At 40.4% G+C, this 24,960-nt stretch overlaps 1 protein-coding gene across 1 annotated transcript in view; it reads left to right on the forward strand.

Annotated features, from left to right (window-relative positions):
* The first annotated feature begins 11,205 nt into the window (after positions 1-11,205).
* The window catches only part of LOC126419806 (odorant receptor Or2-like), a 45,942-nt gene continuing 32,187 nt past the window's right edge, over positions 11,206-24,960 (forward strand). Inside the window, exons 1-2 of the mRNA XM_050086990.1 lie at positions 11,206-12,089; positions 18,190-18,289. Of these exons, the coding sequence (XP_049942947.1) occupies positions 11,281-12,089; positions 18,190-18,289 (909 nt within the window). The 5' untranslated portion in view covers positions 11,206-11,280. The remainder of the gene's footprint in view (positions 12,090-18,189; positions 18,290-24,960) is intronic.

Genomic DNA, 24,960 nt, shown 5'->3' on the forward strand with positions numbered 1-24,960 from the left:
CAGGTTCAGTGTCGCAATTTTCGTCTCCAGTTTCCAAAAGCTCTCACTGAAATCCTACGTAACTGAAATGTTATCTCCTCAGAAAATATACATGGAATCCTGTCTTAGTATACATCACAGCACAAAAACCAAATGCAAGTTAAAAGCTTATCCGAAGATATTCAATATGAGGACCACTTATTATGCACTAAACTTCCCCACAGATCCGTACTGATCATCACCAAATACAGACTACAGGAAATCTGTTAGTTTATGGTGCTTAGTATCCCGTCACTCCAAAATTACTCTCGTCACTTCTGTTTCTTTAGCAGAACATTTAAAACCACTAAAATTACTTGTAACACATGAAAGACAATTGATAATCTTGGTTTGACTTACAGGATCATTGAATGAATAGGATGTAAGACTACGTAATGTGAGGTATAACAAATTCCAGAGATTTAGAGTTTCTAGATCACAGTATAGCAACACTTGGTGGAAGCATGTATCGATACAATACTTGAAACGGTATAGAAAATTTCGAAGATAATACAGTAGTACATTACACACTGCATAAATAATAATCACCAGTAAAATGTTCTCACCTCAGTTATTCAAGGAAAAAATCCACACACTGAATAAAATCAGGGTCTACGTCACTTATTCTCTATATTCATGTATATTTAATTCTGAGATAGTGACCTATTTGAAGTTAAACCACAACGCTAACTAGTGAGTCCATAATAAAGCACAAAATTTCTGAAAGTTAAGAAATCCAGTCCCTAGTGAATTTGACGATTTCCCATGTAAATAATCCAAAGGTGCCTGGACGATAATTAATCTCGACACGTTTCATGCAATTGAAACCATGCTGACAGCATTTCACAAATAAATACTCAAAGGTTCCAATGAACCTGGTAATCTACATGTGAATAATCAGAATATTACAGGTATAAATACTCGAAATGATAGGAAAATGAAAGCCTATCATCATATTGAAAAATGTTACAAACTATTCAGTTCAAGTGTTGTAAGTTTTGTCATGACGTTATCCCATTTTCAGCCACCGGTCTCTGAATATACTAATAAGTTTTGAAAGGGAACTGTATTTCTCTAGGCACTACAGTCTGGAACCGCGCGACCGCTACGGTCGCAGGTTCGAATCCTGCCTCGGGCATGAATGTGTGTGATGTCCTTATGTTAGTTAGGTTTAAGTAGTTCTACGTTCTAGGGGACTGATGACCTGAGAAGTTAAGGCCCATAGTGCTCAGAGCCATTTGAACCATTTTGTATTTCTCTTATGCATGAATGTGTGTCTAGTTTCACCTTCTAGAAAAAATTCGTAGAAGTTAATCCATTTGATATCTGTATACTATGACGTTAATCATTCAGAAAAATAGCTTTCAACTCCTAACAAACAATGACGAAATTTGTGTTGAAGATACTGATCTGATTATGCTGTTCCCTCAAACTGCGTGTATCAGTGAACGCCTACTAGGGGACTTATCTGATAGCTGTAAATGCAACAGAAGACAGCAGGACAATGTGTGGTGAAGTGAGGCAAATCATTCCTTAGTGTGCTGGAATAGTAAAAAGGGAAAGAGACTCCACAAGCAAATCTAGTACTGAGGCAGTCATATAAAGCCATATGGTTGCAAGCAATACATACATTTCCCCCCAACTTGTACTTTATGCACAGTACCATAGTAGCCTAAAACACCAATTTTGCTCAATATGTTTGACCTCTATTAACAACTTACTTTTTAAATGAGTACTGATGTGTATGTAGGATACAGAAACAAAAGAAAACATCTTTTGCACAATCTTTGCAACATCAACGTATTTTCCATAATGTTTACACCAAGTGGAGTGTACTTTATGACCACCACAAAAGTTTTTACAAATACAAATATCGATAACTGTCTTTGATTTTCATTCAAAACATACATTTAAAGTTATATAGATGTGTAAGGAGGATCCTGAACCTGAAAACATGAATATGACATTTGTTGTACAAAAGCACATTCACTCTCAAGACCTAATTTTTTGATTGATGTTTTAATGAAAAATTCAGAACATTTATGAAACCCAATGTAAGACATCATTAAAAACGGTAAATATTAATTTTTCAAAATTTCAGGATGTAAAGTAGCAGATTATGATATGAGAAATTTCAAGAGATGGGAGCGAAGTACCCCGTCCTTGGTAGGGCATGGGTTAATCAAACTAAACTTCTTAATACAATGAAGAGACGAACGCAAATTATGCTACAAAAGCATTTCAATGCTCAAAATTCTGAACGAGGTAGATAACCGTATGTGGTTGCTTTTAACTGGCGTCTAATAGCACACAAAAATTATTTATAATATCTTCCAGTTGAGAGAGAGACAGTATAACTGTCACCAGCATTCACGTATATGACAGTCGTAAATGGATGTCGTCACCTACTTGGCAACATGGTTTCGAACTCGTCACAGATAAGATCTTTCTTTACAATTTGTCAAACACAGTAAGCAAGAATTCATTCCGTATTCACGTGCTTGATTCAAAAATTAGACTGTCTGCAAGAAGCGAAAGTAACACACTTAAAGTGCACACATTAATCTAAAAGCAGGGACCTCTCCCTAGTAATGGAACCGCATGGTGACACATACGACCTGCATCGTTCGTCTGAAAATTAGGACCCAACGTTCACATTACACAGGAGCTTCACTGATAATGCGTTCCCGACGAACCACACAGTCCCAATCCGAATTTTAGTGGATGACTAAGGTTCGACTCCCACACAGCAAAGAATATGAGCTCCAGAAGACAAACCACACGAAACTGCCCAGAGATTCTGAAGGACCTGACTGGAGTCTCCGTGCACTGTATTGCTTGTGCTCTCATGAAAGGAGTTGATCCGACACTTCACAATATCAACTGTATATGTATCATGTTTGGAGGTGACGGTGCGCAACCAGTCCAGTATTTTTCGATGAGAGTCGATAATTGGCTAAAAATCGCTTCTAGGCAACCCAATGCTCAATGTCAATAGCCATTAAGCCCGCAAGCTGACAAAATCCGTATAGGATTTAGACCACTGTCGATATGGTGCATCGTTTCAAACTCTACGAGCAGACTAATACATAATCTAAAATCTTTACCGGCGTATGGTATGATCAGTATCCTAGTGTAGACTTAGGAAAAACAAATCCTTCTATTTGAACCACAAACCGTTTATTTAGCGCATGTTGTTCCAGTCAAGAGAACTGGTTTGTGGGATTGAAGGGACCAGACTGCTATGGCCATCGGTCTCAGGAGAAGTATCATAAAAGTCTGCTAGATACCCACCAAATTGTGCAAAATTTTCTTATGGGCCATTAACGTTGCGAAGCGATTTTCGTGCAACAGTGAAAGAAATGTTGTGAACAGATGTTTGTTGGCAGCCTTCAATGGTAATCAATGTCGGACGTTTTAGAAACGTCCGACATTGATTACTGTATAGAAAATGGAGTACAAGAAGAGCGTAAAAAAATTATTTGCACTTTGTTGGCTGTGAATGTGGAGGTGAAAAATTTTTAGGACTCGTGAATGATCTGCAAACTACCACGACTGACCATTAGGAAAACGGTAAAGCAGTGATTCCCTCGTTTTAGGAAACATTATTGCGTATTAGGAAACGTTAGCAAACCGTTGCTCTACTACCGTTGAACAGTAATTATACCTGATACGGCGCATAAAACACACATTTTAAGTTCGTACGCCAACTCAAACACTGTTAGAAACCATAAAAGGTAATTAAGAGGAAACCTATCAAAAAAATCTATGTATTTTGTCTTCTTCATAAGCAAACAACACTGACTCCATTCATAGCGATTTCACAGCATTTTATTATGTCAGATCTTACCACGGGAAAAAATTACAGAAGTGATTTGTCTTGGTAAACGCAACTGTGTACTACATTACATGCAATACGAAAGCTTCTAGTGGAAATGTGGAGCAACGTGAAACAAAAGTTGTGATTCTGAATTCAGATTCTGGATCGCGCGTTTAAATTTACTGTGTTAACTTGTGATTCAATGGAGAAACGCACTGCAGCTTGTAGTGTTATGGCTTTCCCCAGTCTACTATTTCACTTGCACATGATTCAGAAGGGCAAACTAGACACACTAAAATGAAGTATTATGATTTTGTCCATTCGCATTCTCTGACTAAAGTTTGATTCAGTGCGAACATAAAGCCTTTCTGAAAGTAGTTGTGTTTCTGGAGAGCTTCGATTATTGAGACTGGTGCAATGAGAAATTTAATCCCATCTCGTACGTCAGAGCGAAGATGCCGACCCGTATTTAGTTTGATTTTACATGTGTAGCAATGCATATAAGTAATCTGAGTGTGCCCATACTTTCCGATTAAATCGGTGGAGCAGTATGCTGCTGAATTTGTCTCTCCCGTCGCACTTCGTTAAAAGGATGCGGATGTAGGTCAAGCCATGAATGTGACAAGATGAATGTTTCTCTTTATTGGAATCTTTAGAAATCACCATGCGAGATGTATGTTCCTCCTACACTACAACATCAAGCAACTACTACATTGTAAACGATCGTCATAAGGTCAGGCTTCACGGTGGGCTGTTCCAACGCTAGGCGATCAGACAAGGGTGCCTGAGGCGCAGGTTGTGTAGGCAACCCGCAGTGCCCACAAGTGCCCGTGCTTACCCTGCTGCTTAGGGGTGGGCTGGCATGCTGTAACAGACTGCTCTACGACTTACAAGGATAACACAGTAGGTGCCTTAACCCGATCTCCCAGAAACTTCACTAAGTGTAAGTGGAGTCAAAATAGGTGAAGATGTACTACATGTGCCTTTTGCTCTAATTAACAGATCAAATGAAACCATGGATAGCGTCACGGTTTCACACTTTTGAGCGTTGTGCTCGTAACCAGATTATTATTTTTATTTCTGTATTTCATTTAGCCACTCATGTTTGTAGAAGATTACTCTACGAAAGTTTTCCAGTGTATGTTGGAATAACGATGTCCTTATTCGTCTAGTAAGAAAATTATTTGAAGTTTTTTTCGGTGAAATTCCTATAGTCTATTCTGATTCGTAATCTACTATACATGGTTTCCATGAAATTATTGCCATCATGTAAAATCTTAAGCACCGTTAATTACGTTCCTTTCCCAAATGAGACTCACGTGAAGTAACGTGACTATGGGAAACCTGCCTTTGCAAAACGCTCATGGTGTTCAAAATTACTGCTTAGAATGTTTCTGTCACTGGTATCACCCACGAGAATGCACCAATACAATGAATATAAGAACAAATAATAAGAATTTAAAAAGCTTATAACCCCTTGATATCTACCAAATTCACTTACTGTGAAACCCAGTTGCATCTTTACAATTAACAGAACACCCTTGTGTCCCCTAAATTGATAAGAAACATTTATATAGGAACCTTCCACGAATATGGGTAGATAAATGAAAAAATAGAACTAAATAAATAAAAACAATAATCCTGTTTCGAAGGGGGGGGGGGGGGGGTACAAAACTCAAAGGCTGCGGCGCAAGTCACTGTACCACCGTTAAGAGAATTGCGAGTTGTAAAGGCATCTAAACTGCGTCAAAAACTTGAACGCCGTTCCCTCAGAAACGATCGAGTATTAGAATCTATAATTTTTCAACAGAAGAAAAGCAGAAGAAGAGAGCAAAGAAGGGAAACAAGAAATGGGAAAGGAAGAAGAACAGACGATAAATCGAAGGAAAGGAAAGGAAAAAGGAAAAGATAAAAGATAAGAAGAAAAGGTAAGAGAAAAAGTGAAAGGAGAGTGTAGAGATGGAGAGGGAAGAGATAAAGAGTAAAGCGACGAGAAAGACAAGAAAAGTATAACACAGAGGCATAAAAAAATTGTAGGTTTCCGCTCGTATTTACACAGTTTGCACCAGAAATATCAAACATACAACACCTGGGCAAAATGAGAGAATGTTCACGACATCACAGAAAAGGGAGAAAAGACAGTCGGGAAAATCAATGAGCAGGTGAAATATAAAAGAATGAAGCTTCATGGGTTGGGGTTGAAAAGAGAAACCATATAGCTGCGTTTGGTACCAACGATAATTAAGAGGCAATGTTCGGAGACAGACTGTCGACCTTCCGAATTTTATAAATTCTTGGGAAGTGAGCTGGGCTACCAGCTAAGTGATTTGTACGACACTCCCTAATACAGAAACTGCGAATTCACTGACTGTTTGGTTCAGAATGTAATGAAGAAAGAAAATTAATGTGTGGAAATTTACGGTTGCACTTGAAGTTCGTTCTCTAAATTACAGATGATTTTTATGGAACAGTTGCCGTCCATGATGTACATGAGTGCTGCCATCACAGTATCTGCTTGTAGGAGCTGTACCGATAAATAGCTATTTGCTATAGTTAGTAGTGAAACTGAGGTGCCTTTTGAAGAGAAAGATTTAGTACACAGAACCTTAGAAATGCTTTTAGTCGGAATGTTCAGAATGTTCAAATGTTTGTGAACTCCTAAGGGACCAAACTGCTTAGGTCATCGGTCCCTAGATTATCGGACCCACATGTAAGATGTGGAGACAGTGACGTAAGTTACTAGCCGACACAGCTCCAGTGGGACTGCGTGGGCCGTACTTGCCTTCGCCTTTGGCGAAATACACCGCACCGCTGCAGGTGCTTTTTGCGACTGACGAACGGATGTCACTAGCGTGTTCAAAAGGCCAGCAGATTCTACAGTCGGCTGCGTTTGTACGGACACCGTGTGGCCTTGAGGCTGCCGGAATGCTTCATAAGGATGCTGGAATAAACACCTGTCAGTACTAACACCGCTCCACAGAACGCTCCGGCGGAATCACCTCTATCCTATGCCATTCTTCTCGCCCATCCTGATGCGTAGCGATTCTGGAATAGGTGGGGTAATTTCAAGCAAGTAAAACATCTTTCACTCCATCAGAACGGCAAGTACAGAGATCGTATGTAAAATATGTAGTTGTACTGTACCACTAGCCGCGCAGGGTTGCGGCGTGGTCTACGGTGTCCTGTCACGGCCACTGCCACCCCCCCCCCCTCCCCGGCGGAGGTTCGAGTCCTCCCTCGGTCTCGGTCGTGGGTGTGTCTGTCATCCGTAGCGTAAGTTAGTTTAAATTGGTTTAAGTGGTGTGTAAGCTTAAGGGCAGATGACCTCAGCAGTTTGGTCGCATAAGGCCTTACCACAAATTTCCAAATTTGCACCAACAGCAGTCATTTGATATTGCATTATTAGGCAACAACGTTCCAACCACTTGGGACCGGTGACCTCGCTGTTTGGTCCCCTCCCGCAGATCAACCAGTAAACCAATCCAATTACGTCTTTTCCACGGCTGTCGCATGAAGGATACCAAGTACCACTTGTGCATGTATAGGACAGGGCACCAATATTCGTATCTTATTCCGTAGATATCCGAACTTCATTGTCTGGTGTTATGAAAGTAAACAATTACCAACTAACCACAGCAGGGGAGAGCAGGGGAAAATGATCTCTTTAAAGTGTTGCGCGCTATATTCTGCTCAATATTCAAAATATTCTCAAGTCTATTGAGTATAGGATTAGCATGCAGCGTATTTCAAAACTATACCTACAACGTTTAGGGACAGGTTCCCTAACGAAGACAAGAAACAAAAGTCGACTAAATATAGGTTCTAAAACGTGTATCTTAAGAGTTATGAGCACTTATTCATTTTCGGTACTATGAAACAGATCTCTTCTATTGCAAAGACTTTGCTTTCCATATTTTTGGAGGAGGCAGTGTAGACAAAAACAAGAAAAAAAGCCCTGTTAACATTAGGTCTAAAACGCACGCTTGAAGAGCTAGAAGCACTGTTTCTTGTCCGCTAATGTGAAACATATTTCTGCACAACAGGTGCTCATAGCTCTTAAGGTCGGGTTCAAGAGCCGCAGTTTACTACATATTTTTTTCTTATTTCGGTTTAAAGAACCCATCGCTAAAGTTTGTCTATTTGATTTTGAAATTCGCTGCATAATTCACCTTTTAAAATTTTGAAACTTCGATGTAGTTTAGAATAAATGCGTAAATAGCCCTAAAGGGTCATTTTACTCCTGATCTTTGGCGTGAAATGTTCCTCAGGACTATGATCTTCAGTTTATTGCCATCGTTTTTATTTCTTTATTTATGTGTTATAAATGCATTCACATACATGTATATGCTAATCGATTTGGGTTTTAGACGGCACTTAGATAAGCAATATTTCACATAAAATGCGCTTACGTAAAGCCGAAGACGTTTTTTCTTATATCATCACCACCTGAAAAACTAAAGTATTTCGGTCTGTTATTGATAAGCACAAATTAGACAAAAATAAAAAAAAGCTCCTTACATATTCAGTTTCCTTTGTCTTGCCAAAAGATCTGCTCTTATAAAAATCACAAATGAAATCAATATCATCACCCACTACGGGACACTGATCTTGAGCACAATTTTCACAGTCCTGACGCGTAATCCAACCTTCCCCACTACAGAACGGCCCCACAGGTAAAGTTAGTGTCAATTGTTCGCACAGCGTAATTGCAGGGGCTGCTCAGCCTTACTACCGTCCAGTGCCCAGTTTTTGGTCCGCAATCTTATTCTGTTTTAGGCAACCCAACGAAGAACGCTTCTGGCAAAACCGTCTACTGTGGGCCACCTGAATTTGCGCTTACAGTGACCTGACTGACTAACTTCCGTGATAATTATTTTTCAAACGACTCAACGTATCGAAGTTTGTTCTTAACAGTTATTATTCAGAACAGATTATCCTGAAACAGCCTTAAAAGCTTTTCAGACTGTTTCTGACCACCCTGTAGTTAATTTGTAAGAGTCATTCGGTAGGGCGGATAAATATTTACACTACTCCATCTGTTTGATTAAAATCCACTTGGCTATAAATTCAACGAATTCGTGCTCTCCCTGTAAGAGGCAAACTGGTGTATAGTATTTAAGTGTGATAGCAGTTTCCTCTTTTGGGAAAAATACAAATTACAGCACCAGTCTCGTTGTGTGAAGCTGCACTCCACATTAAATAAGTTCGCAAGTCAGTTTTGGTTTACTATTCCTCCAGGTTTAACAATTTCTAAGAAACATCGTCATCCAAAGGTCTCCTTTCTTCCTTCACTCCTCCAAGGACTCTACACAAATCTGTCGTTAAATACAGTTATTATTGTAATTATAAAAGATTTGTGTGTCTGACACATCTCTCGAACACTGGAAGTATTTCAGAAACCTTCGCATACTTAATCAATTTTCCTCTGTTTTAGTTACTTTTTCATCTACCATCTTTTCAGATGTAAAGTATTGTACAGCCAACACAAGTTTCTATTTTAATCTCTTCATGTTACCATTGTTTTCATTTTCACCTGTTATCGTATTTTCTTTGTACCTTCTGAAATCTTACCAAAAGATATTTCTGAGTACATTTCTATTATTCAGAATTTTCTATTACTTCCCTGCTATAGTATGCCTGAAACTCTGGTTTTCTATCTGAAAACTGTTTGACGAATTTGTTTTCTTTGCCTCCATACCTGCCACATATTTTGGTGTGTACGCAAGTACCTATGTTAAATAACTGTCCCTCTTGTCAGTTCGCGTGTTCTTCAATGACTAAGCTGTTGAATGTATTACTTAATTTAATCTGATGTATCTCTCTACTATAAAATAAACTTTCATAACCTGAATTTCTGATTTATTGGCGGATAACCCTGTTTCTTTCTAGCTTTGTACCTAATTTTTGGCGCCACTCTTCAGATCTACTCTCAATGGCATTCCGTAAGTTTTTCGATCAATAAACCTCAGACATTTCAGGAAGTTATATTTTCGTGGCGAAATCAGTGTAACACAGCTACACGCCCTTACCACTTATATTCTGACAACAAGGTAAAATACTACGTAAATTTTATCCTGCATTTGTAATGAATTACTTGGCCAACGTATTCCAAATCACGAAGCCATTTTCTCGGAATCCAGTTAATTTTTCTAACAAGTTTCGATAGGAACTTCACACAGTGAGCTCTTTTGTTGTTAGATTGAAGTAAGTCGGACGCTTTCTTGGATGACTTAACCAAAGGGGCTGTTTATCGCAATTTATTCGTTATCATAATGACCTAAATTTTTACGAGAGTCAGAGGTCAAGATGTTTGTATGTACATCAGTCGACCGTGTGTCGAAAATACGAACAACCCTGCCTGCTGTTACCCACAAATAAAATAACCTAAGCCGCAATCTGTACACCAATCACGAAGTGAAAATTTGAGTCATCTTAATCTCGAATGGATTCCGAGGTGAAATTCCATCACAATTTTGTTGATTAGTTAGTGCTTATACAATCAGATAGGCGACAGAAAAATTCCTGTGTTGATATTTTTGAATGCATCAGGAAATTGGTCAAATGATTTTGTTACTAATATGCCTCATTTTACCTAAGCAACTTCTTCGTAGTTTGAGGTAGAACATTTCAAAGCTACAGCAATGTTGTCCAATGCAACAGCGATAGAGGTAAGCATTATTTAGAGTTTCGCATAGGAACAGCCTGCAGGAATTTTTTTTTTATTTTCTCTTAATCCGACAGTGTCTCTCAAGTCATACTTTTAACCAACAATCATACTCACGAGTAACGTTAAGTTTATCTGTTGCGAAATACTGTTCCGAAATCTGTGATTCAGACTGACATTTTAAATAATGGCTCTAAGACCTGCCGCAAGCCTCTTTATTTCACTTCATGTGCCTCCTAAAGTTTATCACGATCTCAGTGCACTTTTCAAAACAAAATCGAACTACCTTCTTCTCTCTCTGTGTGTGTGTGTGTGTGTGTGTGTGTGTGTGTGTGTGTGTGTGTGTGTGTGTGTTAAACGCCTTCTTCTAAAAGATGGACAGACAGTCACGCTTCAGGGTGGAGCACAATTTTAAATTAAAGGTTTTAACAGTTTATTTATTGCCTCATGAGGGAAGCGAAGGTCTCCATTATTTATTGTAATTGACGTTCTTCGTTTGTTTATCTTATATAAGTAGGAAGTAATTACGTGCCAAACAATGTGAATAAGTCATCGACGAAATTAGTCGATTATTTCAATTTTAATAGCACAAGGGTAATTGGTACCACCTGCATTCATATATATAAATACAGACAGAGAGGCAGCTTTCAACCTTTCTTTCCGAAGAACGAGTGAGGTGCAGAATCGTTCAGTAGGTCTATCCACTTGTAGCGGAGGACAGCCACAGGCAGGAGTACTTAGGGGCTTCTCGGGAACACAGTAGCCAATTCTCTCTGGCATGGACCACGTGCAGGAAAAGAATCTTGAAAGGAATCTGACCTGGACTGAGAGTGGTCAGTCCGTACTGAAGCCCAACATTCGCCACCTGTACCTTTTCGGCCTCTGGCCGCTGTGTGAGTCAAGACTGTTCAATCTGTACACATTTTATGGTTTCATTCTGGGCCTCTGGAACCTGACAGAGTGCTTGCTGACCATTTACTTTGCCTGGGGAGACATGGACGAGGTGACGCTAGTGATGATGTCATCTGTTTCCAACTTGAACGGCCTGATCCAGATGATGTTCTTCGTGTACGACAGGCGGCTCTACAACTCACTTGCCCGCCACGTGGCCGCTCTGCTCTCTGTCCAAAGCGACGTCTGCGACAGGCATCCACCATTGGCGGCCATCTTTCGCAGTTCCCAGAGGCGAGCCTTCCGCCTGTCCCTGGCGCTGCTGCTCTTCATGTTCTCTCAGTGCTTCGTGTGGTTCCCCATGCCCAGGATCGTATACCCAGAGCAGAGGCTCCTGCCCTTCGCCCAGCACGCCTGGGACAACAACACCAACTTCTACGGCCTCTCGTACTTCGCCCAGTGCGCGGCAGGCTTGTGGATGACGCAGATGAGTTTCGGTATTGACTGTCTCCTGGCGTCGATCATGATCCTGCTGGCTGCGCAACTGGATATCCTCGCAAGACGAATTTTGGCTCTCAAGAATGACGGCTACAACGAGACATTCGAGTATTCTAAGAAGAGGCCAGGAGCGAGGTTCAGTGACACAATGTACAGTGATTTGTGTCTTTGCGTCGAAAGCCATCAAAAAATTCTCAGGTACGTACTGCAGCACGTTGCAAATCGTATGTACTGTTCTGATGCATACAATCATTCAACAAACTGCACAAGATATCAGAACCACGTCTTAGGCTAGTAACAGTAAGTAATAGGATGAATATTTTTCTCTATGCTAGACAAAATTACGTTTTTATCAGTTGGTAATCTGAAGTAAGGGTTAGGCTTTTATCAAATTTTCTGAACATCACTGACAGATCTTCAAAAGTGAGTTCAGCTTCTGCTTGTCAAAAATTAAAAAAGTAGTATTTGAAATAAGTAGATGAATAATATGATTAAGTGAAGCTAGTTTGTGTTGGTTGCCATTATACCATTTTACATAAAAATGAAGATCAAACTAGGCTTTGTGTCTCTCATTCACCTGATTTCCCAGCTTTTGTTGGCAAACTTCCATTTACCCATGAATAATGAGATGTTGTATACAGGGTGTTTCGGAAGTGATGGTTAATATTCAGGGATATGACGGGAATGATTATTCGAAACAAAATCGTCAAGCAAACATGGGCTCTAAAACGCATGCCTTAAGAGGTATGAGCAATCCTTGATCTTCGATAGTGTGAAACAAATCTCTTGTACGGAAAGCTCTTTGCGTCCAAATTTTAGGAAGTCGTAGTACGTCCAAAACAAGAAAAAAAATCCAGTGACCATGTGCTCTAAAATGTATATCTCAAAAGTCATGAGCACTTGTTCATTAGGAGAGCTGTTTCAAACTAGCGAAGATGAACAAGTGCTCATCGCTCTTAAGGTATGCATTTTAGAGCACATATTTACTGGACATTTTTTCCTTGCTTTGGTCTGTACTACCCCATCCCAAAATATGGAAAGCAAAGAGTTTACAGTAGATTTGTATCGAAAATGAAGAAAATGCTCATAGCTCTTAAGACGTGCGTTTTAGAGCCCTTGTTTACTTCAATTATTTGTTTCAATTGACCATTACTGCTAGTATCTGAATATTGACCATCACTTCTGAAACAATTCCTCAACTATTCTCACTAACAAAATAAAACTTTATTTTACCGTATGTATGTCATAAACTGTCGTTAGCGAAAAGAAAAAAATAGTTTCCTTTGACAAATTCGAAACAGATTTAATTTACGGGTACAGTTAGTGTCAGTTGTTCCCATAGTGTGTCAGTTGTTCTCATAGTGAACGACAACGCACTACGCTGCTCAGACTTTGGGTCGATTCGATAGGTTCTACCGTCCCATGTCCCATTCCTGTACCGCTGTCTTGTTCGGTTTTAGGAAACCAAACTGCGAACACGTTTGGTGAAATCGTCTGGGGCGGACCGCTTGACTCTGCATGTGCAACGGCCTGATTGGATAATTTAAATGCTATTTAAATCGGAAATGGTGCAACGTATCGATCTTTTTCCGTAACAGTTATTTCTCAGCACAACCTACCCCGCGACGAGTTCACAAGCTTTTCATATGGTTTCTGACCCAAAGTTGCAAATAAATCCTGTACAGAAGTAACATTGTCACGTACTAGTATTAGTTAAAATACTTACTCTATACTGTAAACATTTTGTCTGTAAATATTTTGTCCATATTATACAAGACATCTTGAGGCCAATTTGTAAAGTATTTCATTCTACAGCTGATTGAATTCCGATACAACTAGAATGGGTATCCCCAGCCTCAAGCGCTCTTTTCTATAACAAACATTAATCGTTGAATCAGTTCTTTATGTATATGACACACTCTTTCTCGAATGTAACAACAGTAGATGAATACATGTTTATTCATAATCATAGAGGTATTGAAGTTTCCTATTGTGGTGGTAATTGACTACAGAGAAGGAATGAAACAATTTTTCGGTAAAGTTCTCCTGTGAATATTTATACCATGTTAGGTACTCGTACCCACAATATATTTAATTTTTTCATTGAAAGTTTGCTTCTCAGTGTTGGTGAACATATTAAATAGTGCGCTGTACAATATATGTCAATGTAAACTAAATAAACCTCTCCTGATAAAAACTGCACTGATTCCTCTATCGAATTTTCTGCCAGTTTTTCTGATTGTCTTTCTCCCGATGCGATCGCATTCTTCGCTATTGAAACCAGAGCCATCGGAAAATTATATTATAATCTTTCATCATTTACTCTTTCCCAGTATGTCTTTGACTACGCTCGTAACGACAACTTTCCCGTTTCTATTTCTTAAAAGATGTTAATGTTTATCGACCTCAGAGTTGCCTGCTGTAGACAATGTGTTCATAATCGTAATGGAGAAGACAGGGAACGATGTTGCACTAAACAAAGAAAGCAGCTCATTTACTCATTTGCGTCGAAGGGTGCCGATTGAAATACATCTGGCACATTCCTTTTCAGGGCTCTAGGAATTCCCTTGGGAAGTGGCTAAAACAAACAGGAGCACAAAAAATGGTTCAAATGGCTCTGAGTACTATGGGACTAAATTGCTGATGTCATCAATCCCCTAGAACTTAGAACTACCTAAACCTAACTAATCTAAGGACATCATACACATCCATGCCCGAGGCAGGATTCGAACCTGCGACCGTAGCGGTCGCGCGGTTCCAGAGTGTACCGAACAAGAGCACATAATGTGTTACTGTTCCAATATCAATGCAATAATAAATGACCTACCAAGCTCCAAATCTATCTATTACTACACAGCTAGAAAAAAGGAACACCTGAAGTGACAAGATCATTTTGTTTACAAGGCATGGTACAGATAGATCATCATTGTAGGCACATATGATAACAACCTCAGACAAAATGAAGCACAAATGTCACAGAAATGTGGACCTAACTAACGCATAATTACACAATGAAACATCCCTCCCCAGTCTGACGGCATTGCAGGCACTTATTATCGCATGCAAATGATTTTAAAGGTGTTGATTGGCAAATTGCAATAGACTGTCGCAAGCATCAAGCTACTAGCACCTATTGCTGCTATTCCGCAACGATTCTTGCAGGCTCTGGATAACTAGTAAATTCCTGTTTCACCATGTCCGATACGTTTCAGTGGGCGCGAGATCTATCTGGTGAACAAGCTAGCCACGGCAGTTACTGCACACCACGTAAAGCTCGTTGTGTCCTGGCAGCCATATGCGGACGGGCATTATCCTGCCGAACAAGCATATCAGCTTGTAGAAAAAAATGACAGTAGCATAGTGATAACCTGAGCAATATACGGGGAATTGACTATTTTACTCCACTGTAACACCAAACGCCAAACGTGACCTCGAGTTGTAATAGAGAGCGGCCCAAATCGCACGAAGTGTGGGGAGGGCCGTATGTGTCGTGGACGAATGCATTGTCGAGAAGATCGCTCACCAGACCTACCCCACACAAGTGCGCGTCCATTAGTCACATACAGGCAGAATCTGCTCTCATTACTGAAGACAACAGAGTTCGACACCACTCTCTAGTCGACTCTTTCATGACACTGCACTGAAGTGCCAAAAGTCGTGGGATACCTCCTAACGTCGTCTCGGACTTACTTTTGCCAGGCGTAGTTTAGCATCTCGACATGACATAACTCAAGAAGTCGTTGTAAGTCCCCTGCAGAAATACTGAGTCATGCTGTCTCCAGTGCCGTCCATAATTGTGAAAATTTTACCAGTGCATGATTTTATGCTCTAACTGACTTTTCGATTATGTCCCGCAAATGACCGATGGGATTCATGTAGGGCGATCTGGGTGGCCGAAGCATTCGGTCGAATTGTTCATAATGTGCTTCAAACCATTCTCGGACAACTGTGACCCGGTGACATGTGGCATGTTCATAAAAACTCTATTGTCATTTCGGAACAGGAAGTCCATGAATAGCTGAAAATGGTGTCCAGGAGGTTCTATTGGACCAGAAGACACAGTCCATTTCAAGTAAACGCAGTCCACGCCATTATGGAGCTAACATTAGCTTGCAGAGTGACTTGTTGACAACCTTGGGCGATGGCTTCGTGGGGTCTGCACCACACTCTAAACCAACCAACAGCTCTTACAGACTGAAATCGGGACTCATCTGACTAGGCCACGGTTCTTAGTCGTATAGGGTCCAATCGACATGGTCACGAGCCCAGGAGAATCTCTGCAGGCGATGTCGGGCCGTCAGTAAGAACACTCGCGTAGGTCGTCTGCTCCCATAGCCCACTAACACCCACTGCCCTAACGGCACAGGCACTAGTAATTCTCCGGTGAGCAGTCGGCTAACAGTGACACGGCAGGTATAACAAGTGCTCGGATTTGTCCCCTGGATGCTGTTTGCTCGGTGTCCGCTGCTCGCATAACGCGTCTATATATTGTCATGCATCTCTTCTAGGTGGACATTCAGTGCCTGGTCTACGGGTGTGGGAATGTTTCATCGGCCACTGCTGAGATCATCGACACTATTTATACGTTGCTGCGACGAGTGCCACAACCCGTTGATACGTGAACCAGCTTCCCGCACGACCACAAGGCGATCTCGTTCAAATGTGTGAAGGTGTTCCTAAGCAGTACTTACTCGTCAGTAGAGGATGGTTGCAGCCCAGAATAAATGTTGCAGTCACTATTCACCTCCAATCTCAGAACGATGACTGCATTTAGACTCAAAACAGAGGATGCACAAACACTCTGCCTGAGCACTGTCTAATCAGCGATTAACGTTCTACAACGACCAGTCAACCCGGCTGCATGCCCGAGAGACCTTCAAGCGTTCAAAAATGGTTCAAATGGCTCTGGGCACTATGGGACTTAACATCTCAGGTCATGTCCCCTAGAACTTAGAACTACTTAGACCTAACTAACCTAACGACATAACACACATCCATGCCCGAAGCAGGATTCGAACCTACGACCGTAGCGGTCGCGCGGTTCCAGACTCAAGCGCCAGAACCGCTCGGCCACCAGCGGCCGGCCCTTCAAGCGTGACAAATACATCTACATCTACAGGGATACTCTGCAAATCATATTTAAGTTCCTGGCATAGGGTACATGGAACCACCATCTCAAGTCCCTATTGTTCCAATCTCGTATAGCGCACGGAAAGAACGAACAACTATATCTTTCAGTACGAGCCCTGATTTTCCTTATTTTATCATGGTGATCGTTTCTCCTTATATAGGTCGGTATCAAAAAAAATATTTTCGCGTTCGGAGGATAAACCTGGTGATAGAAATTTCATGAGAAGCTTCCGCCTCAACGAAAAACCCCTTGTTTTAATGATGTTCACCCTAAATCCTGTACCATTTCAGTGACACTGTCTTCCCTATTTCGCAATAACACAAAACGTGCTGCCCTTCTTTAAACTTTTTCGATGTAATCCGTCAGTTCGGTCTGGTAAGAATCCCATTCTGCGCAGAAGTGTTCTATAAGAGAATGGACAAGTATAGTGTAGGCAGTCTCCTCAGTAGATCTGTTCCATTTTCTGTGTCCTTCCAATAAAACGCAGTCTTTAGTTAGCCTTCCCCACAACATTTTCTATGTGTTCCTTCCAATTTAATTTGTTGTTAGTTGCAATTCCTTGAAACCGAAGTTTAACGGATTCCATGTAGTACTCATGTGGATGACTTCACACTTATCGTTATTTAGCGTCAATTGCCAATTTTCGCACTGTACAGATATCTTTTCTAAATTGTTTTGCAATTTGTTTTGATCTTCTGATGACTTTATTAGTCGATAAACGACAACGTCATCTGCAAACCACCCAAGGGGGCTGCTCATATTGTCTCCCAAATCGTTTATATAGGTAAGGAACAGCAGAGGGCCTATAACACCAGGAATCACATCTGTTTTACTTGATGACTTTCCGTCAATTACTAACACTATAAACACTATATATCACTAACACTATAACTCGTCGGTATGCTCATATTTTTCCCTTGTGACATTGCACACATTTCTTGACCGTGCTGCATATTTTTCAGCTTTGTATATGACCAGGAAACAAACTACTTCGTAAGAATAACACAACGGATCCCATATTATTACTTGTGATATATTACTTTATGGCTATCTGTCTTCATACAGAAGTTAACTTCGAACAAAAGAGCCTTTGATAGTTACATGATGATCACATAGGAGGGAGACCAGGATTCTGCTTAACAACAGTTTTATTTTCTTCTGTTACAGTTTCGTGCCTCATCTCCAGATCACAATGAATCCCGTCGCTATGACGTCGTTCGGTTGCAGCGTTCTTATTATATGTCTAGGACTGTTTCAATCAACATTCGTAAGTTTATTACAACATGTCGCTAATGCATTAGTGACGCACATTAAAATCGATGACTTCACAATTATTTACTAGTTTATTTACTTACATAAGGGTTCGAATGATGCAAATTTTTGACAATTATTTTTTTCTGTTACACTATTTAGTAAAGAAACACAAGACATTCCTGTCATCGTTTTTCTTTACTTTATTACTGCAACACCCGTGTTACAATGTTACTAAGGAGCAAATTCAGATATTTCACAAAAATCTGGCAATTATTGATCATTATAAACACAGTTTAGTCATACCTTCCACCAACATCCATGCGTTCTTTGAGTACACTGTATCACGGAGTTGCACGAGCAGAGTATTGCAACACGCTTTCAGGTTAGTTCGGAAATGAGCAGTCATGTGAGGATGTAGGCTATTTCAGTAACCTTACAGTCGTGTTCAGGAAATAATTTCTTCAGTGAGAATAGCTAACTCATTTACCGTGGGTGTTACGGTGCATTTGGTGTGTGGCTGTGTCATGACAGGTAGTATTGTTTGTCGTGTATGTCCTTTTCAGAGACGGTTGTGGAACTCGGCTGTTCGATGGAGGATGTCAAATTAAACACCTTTCAGGTCCAATTTCCAACCTTACTTTATTTGGCAACAAGTTTCAGCGTTATACTACGCCATCTTCAGGCCCCTGACCGACGTTCAGTAGGAATCTACCTCGGTTTTGATCAAAAGGTCGGCAGGAAATACTTGAAGTGATCTCTGTAGCAAGTATGTAGTAATTCCAGTATTACTGGCCCCTGTCTCTATCACAACCGTTGTAGATTGCTCCCACACGTCACTCTGGGGCCTGAAGGTGGCGTAATATAACGCTGAAACTGGTTGCCAAATAAAATAAGGTTGGAAATCTAACTGCTGAAAGGTGTTAATTTGACAATGTCCTTTGTTGTTCCCACTACTTATTGTGGAAATTGTCATCAGTTTCACCACATAACAACTGCCTCGGACCAAACTTTGTGTTACTGGGGAAAACATATTTTCCATACTTTCCGCTGATGATACAGATCGTGATAATTGCTGTATTGCGCACGCTTTCTCGCCTCTTTGTACTGTTTTGGTTTTGCGCGTAATGATTATATCGACGGTGTCACTCTATGAAATTTACTACTGTCCTATATCTTTGTCGATTTTCTAAGAGAAGAAAGCTCCCTTGTTGTTGCAAGTGGTAAGTTCCTCAGTAGGCGCCGTAGACTGTGTTGTTTGTTCTCTGCCAAACTTGTTGATGCGAGTACACGATATTTGCTACGACTTTGTCTGTGGAAAATCTACTAATAAAATTTTTTTCAATACCCTGTTAGTCAGCATATACGAATCACAACGTCTCAACCTCTCTGTATAGGAACGCATTCATGAATGATACAATACTACAAGGACTGTACGGGGGTCAGTCATTTGATAAAGTCATGTGCATCATAAAAATTAAGATGTTAGTTTTAAACTCCGCATTTAAATAATTGCGACTGTAAACATTTTCCTCAAACACCGTATTTTATAGTATGAAATGGGACTATAACATCATACAATTCTTCTATTACATTAGCAACTCGGAACGAAAAACTTTCGAGTCACTAGTGGAGCCTAACATTACCAGTTACTTGGTAACGTTGGTATGAATAAATCCAGAAAATCTCAGTGACTCGAACGAATACAGATGAATCCTGACATTCTCCCACTAATCTCCTTGATACTGATGCTGGCAGTCTCCTCCCAACCCTCCTCCCTTTTCTGTATCTTGTCTCGAAATGTGTTTATTGTGTCATAGTCAAAGTAATTATTTCTAGACGCGTAGAGCTGAGTAGCTGGTTGTAACAGAATCTGGTAGAGAAATCCTCTCCATTAGAAATCGTAAAACAGACAGGAACTGACCATCGTAGATTCTGTTTAGTATCTGAAAAGAAATTTACGAATTTGTGATATTTTTAAGTTTCTTTCGTCCAGTACTTGTTATGGTAAAGTATATGGGCATTCATATCATTTTACTACTACCAAACAATGAACTGAAATCTTTCTACTGCCCCTATACATTTTCCTTCTGCCTTACGCTTGATACTAGAAACCGGTTGAACCATCTGCATGGAAACTATCCTTTCGACCCCTACTTTCGAGACATATTTTATTCAAGTAATACCATAATGGGAACGTAAATGCACTATTAGCCAAACATTCTTCAAGATGTTAGCCACTGTTCAATAAATTGAAAGTTACTTTCACCAGTCGCTGAAACTATATGTGGAGCGACCACACATTCACAAAAATTGTACTGAATCCTATTAATGTTACATTAGATTAACCATTATATCGTTATTTGTACGAGAATTTAAGTAAGTCTCCAGCAAAGACAGTGCTTTTAATGTGTCACTACAGTTCATGCTACCCTCATCCCCAAATTTTTTGCAAATGGCAGTACACACGTGGAATCAGCCAGGTGCCTATTCATACGCTAATTCAAGCTGATGGCATAGCGGCATAGCGGGAGGAGATAAAATTGCAACGTCTCTGGGTTATATTGGACAACAAGGTTGGAGATTTTAAGGAAAGGTGGGTGCCGTATGGGCAGTATAAATCACGTAGCAGGCAATGATATTCAAAGTATTGGAATATACACTACTGGCCATTAAAATTGCTACACCACGAAGGTGAAATGCTACAGACGCGAAATTTAACTGACAGGAAGAACTGTGATATGCAAATGATTAGTTTTTCAGAGCATTCACGCAAGGTTGGCGCCGGTGGCGACACCCACAACGTGCTGACATCAGGAAAGTTTCCAACCGATTTCTCGTACGCAAACAGCTGTTGACAGGCGTTGCCTGGTGAAACGTTGTTGTGATGCCCCGTGTAAGGAGAAGAAATGCGTACCATCACGTTTCTGACTTTGATAAAGGTCGGATTGTAGCCTATCGCGATTGCGGTTTATCGTATCGCGACATTGCTGCTCTCGTTGGCCGAAATACAATGACTGTTATCAGAATAAGGAATCGGTGGGTTCAGCAGGGTAATACGGAACGCCGTGCTGGATCCCAACAGCCTCGTATCACTAGCAGTCGAGATGACAGGTATCCGCATAGCTGTAACGGATCGTGCAGCCACGTATCGATCCTTGAGTCAACAGATGGGGACGTTTGCAAGTCAACAACCATCTGCACGAATAGTTCGGCGACGTTTGCAGCAGCATTGACTATCAGCTCGAAGACGATGGCTGCGGTTACCCTTGACGCTGCATCACAGACAGGAGCGCCCCCGATGGTGTACTCAACGACGAACATGGGTGCACGAATGGCAAAACGTCATTTTTTCGGATGAATCCAGGTTCTGTTTACAGCAACATGATGGTCACATCCGTGTTTGGCGACATCGCGGTGAACGCAAATTGGAAGCGTGTATTCGTCACCGCCATACTGGCTTATCCCCCGGCGTGTTAGTATGGTGTACCATTGGTTACACGTCTCGGTCACCTCTTGTTCGCATTGAACAGTGGACGTTACATTTCAGATGTGTTACGACCCGTGTCTCTAACCTTCATTCGTTCCTTGAGAAACCCTACATTTCAGCAGGATATTACACGACCGCATGTTGCAGGTCCTGTATACTTTCTGGATACAGTAAACGTTCGACTGCTGTCCTGGCCAGCGCATTCTCCAGATCTCTCACCAATTGAAAACGTCTGGTCAATAGTGACCGAGCAACTGGCTCGTCACAATACGCCAGTCACTACTCTTGATGAACTATGGTATCAATTTGAAGCTGCATGGGCAGCTGTACCTGTACATGCCATCCAAGTTCTGTTTTACTCAATGCACAGGCGTATCAAGGCCGTTATTACGGCCAGAGGTGGTTGTTCTGGGTACTGATTTCTCAGGATCTATGCACCCAAATTGCGTGAAAATGTAATCACATGTCAGTTCTATTATGATATATTTGCCCAGTGAATACCCGTTTATCTTCTGCATTTCTTCTTGGTGTAGCAATTTTAACGGCCAGTAGTGTAATTCTCAAAATTGCCTGACATGAAATGTGTGTTGGAGTAAGAGAAACTAATCCTCAATATTGATTCATACACCTATGATAACAAGTGACGCAACACGAAGGAATCGACAGAATGGCACAGAAAGGGGTGAATTATACTGGCACTAAAGTCTTTGGTCACTTACCAAATAGTATCAAAAGTCTGACAGATAACCAACAAGTATTTAAGAAGAAATTAAAAGAATTTCTGAATGACAACTCCTTCTACTCCATAGAGGAATTTTTAGATATAAATTAAGAAAAAAAGAAAAAACACAAAAAATATTAAAAAATAAAAAAATAATAAAAAACAAAACAATAAAAAAGTTGTTATATTAAATTAAGTATGTTAAATTAACTTAATTATGTCATGTATTGGAAAATTTGACTCGTTCCACATCATTACGAAATATCGTATTCATGATCCATGGAACTAGTATTAATGTAAAAAAAATCTATCTCTTTCTGGAACGGAAATCAGTAGATGTGATGTACATATATAGGCAAGCAAATGATTATTATTTCGCAAAGAAATGGATAGCTTATTCAAGAGAAAGCACTTCATAAACTGAGCAAGTCAATAACATGTTGGTACACCTCTCGCCCTGATGCAAACAGTTATTCGGCTTGACGTTGAATGACAGAGTCGTTGGATGTCCTCCTGAGGGCCGTCTATCTCTCTCTCTTTCTGTCTCTCTCTCTCTCTCTCTCTCTCTCTCTCTCCTTCCCCCCCCCCCCCTCTCTGCCTCCGTACAAGGCATGATCTACTAAATACGATGACTGTCTTGTCCACGTCTATAATGATTAACCTTAAGCAGTTCATTCAGACAAGCTTTGGGTAAAGATAGTTCTGTGTTACACTTACGTTGCCAAGAGTAGAATTGCGTTTCAGAGTGCTATCTGTGATGATTATTTCTAATTACTCAATAATGAACATTGCAAGGCTTTTATTAAAATAGTGAAGTGTGTACAAACTAACTATACAACTTCAAATCAGCAATCAGTGTCGTTTTCGTCTAATGCCGTGGTTGAATTTCTTAAATAATTATGACTGTAATAGTTTACATTTACAGGAGCTTTTGAAAGGAATGTTATTCTGCATGTGATGATGCAATTAAAAGAGCAAGGTGATGTGACCAATATTTATACGTAATTTGCATATCCTTCAATTAAAGAAGTTAACAATATATCACTTAAGCTGTCAACTACTTCATGCTCTAGGCTATTGGCCGTGGAGAACGTTACTTTCACTCTATATGACATTAGCAGGTTTACTATTTTTTATATGTCAAAAGCCGCGTGGGGTAGCCGCGCGGTCTCAGGCGTCTTGTCACGGTACGCGCGGCTCACCCCGTCGGTGGTTCGAGTCCTCCCTCGGCCATGGGTGTGTGTGTTGTCCTTAGCGTAAGCTAGATTATGTAGTGCTTAAGCTTAGGAATTATGACCTCAGCAGTTTGGTCCCTTATGTATTTGTGGAATCGAGACTGCCTCCCTTTGCGTCTGTTTTTCTAAATTTGTCTTTGACCTAAGAATTTCGTTAGTCATTGAAATATATACTGACGTTCTGACATATGTCTGTGCAGCCATTACTGAGAGTAATTTGGTTGACAGCTGTCCTGGGTAACGTAATGTACTTTCTTATTCGTGTATGCTTTGAAGCGACGGCGCAAGCAGGCAAAACAGGCGCCCAGTTGTCGTTGTAATTACATACACAGATCCTAATAGGACATGGAAATATTGTGGAGATGCTCTGTCAAGTGTACTTAGCACTGATGACTATTCCCAGATCATTATCTAACTGGTGTGTAACTTTCTTTCGATCCTTTTCTGCTTCTTCGGCACTGTAGTTGGAGAATCATTACGGCAATCTGCTGTTGTAATCTACAGTGTTCGTTACACAGCATCTGTGACATTTTAACACATATTATACCTGACATTTTGGTATCAATTCTCAAATTCTCCAAGAGCAACAAATCTTTCTCTGCGTTTGTTCTTTTATAGCTGCATTATTAAGTACAAAAGCTGGTTTGGGTCCTCGTGAGCAGAGATTTCTTGCTACATCATCTAAGTGTTTGTTTTTACTGCTATACGTCCACATTACATAAATATAAATATAAAATAGCAGTAATAACTGAACTACCCAAGTGTTCTTCCAAGTATGCAAACACTGCCAGAATTATGTTTTCCTTTTGTTGCAATCATGGACCGCTTCACATAGGGTTACAGAATTTTCGTAAATGAATGAGTGCTACTTTATCCTTCACATAGAAACAAAAATCGTAGAAAATCTGGAAAAAAATGGAGACGCTGGGAGACGTACTCGTCCCTTGAAGATTTCTGACTGATATTTATATCACAGCACACTCCAGCACACACTGGATTCAGTAAGTAATGAAATGGCTACTCGACATGAGAAATAATACTCGTGCGTTCTTGTCACCGTCGTTTGTACCAATAACTGCAAACACAATACACTATGTAGGGAAAATATTGTGGGCTACGCTTACAAATCAGAAGAATGTACTTGAGTACTAACGGTTTGTTACACTACATAAATGTGCTAATTGGGCCATTAGACAATGTGTCCCTGTGATGCTGGCGCTGTATCCTGTAACATCCCTCTC

The sequence above is a fragment of the Schistocerca serialis genome, chromosome 9, assembly GCF_023864345.2.
Source record: "Schistocerca serialis cubense isolate TAMUIC-IGC-003099 chromosome 9, iqSchSeri2.2, whole genome shotgun sequence".
NCBI lineage: Eukaryota > Metazoa > Arthropoda > Insecta > Orthoptera > Acrididae > Schistocerca > Schistocerca serialis.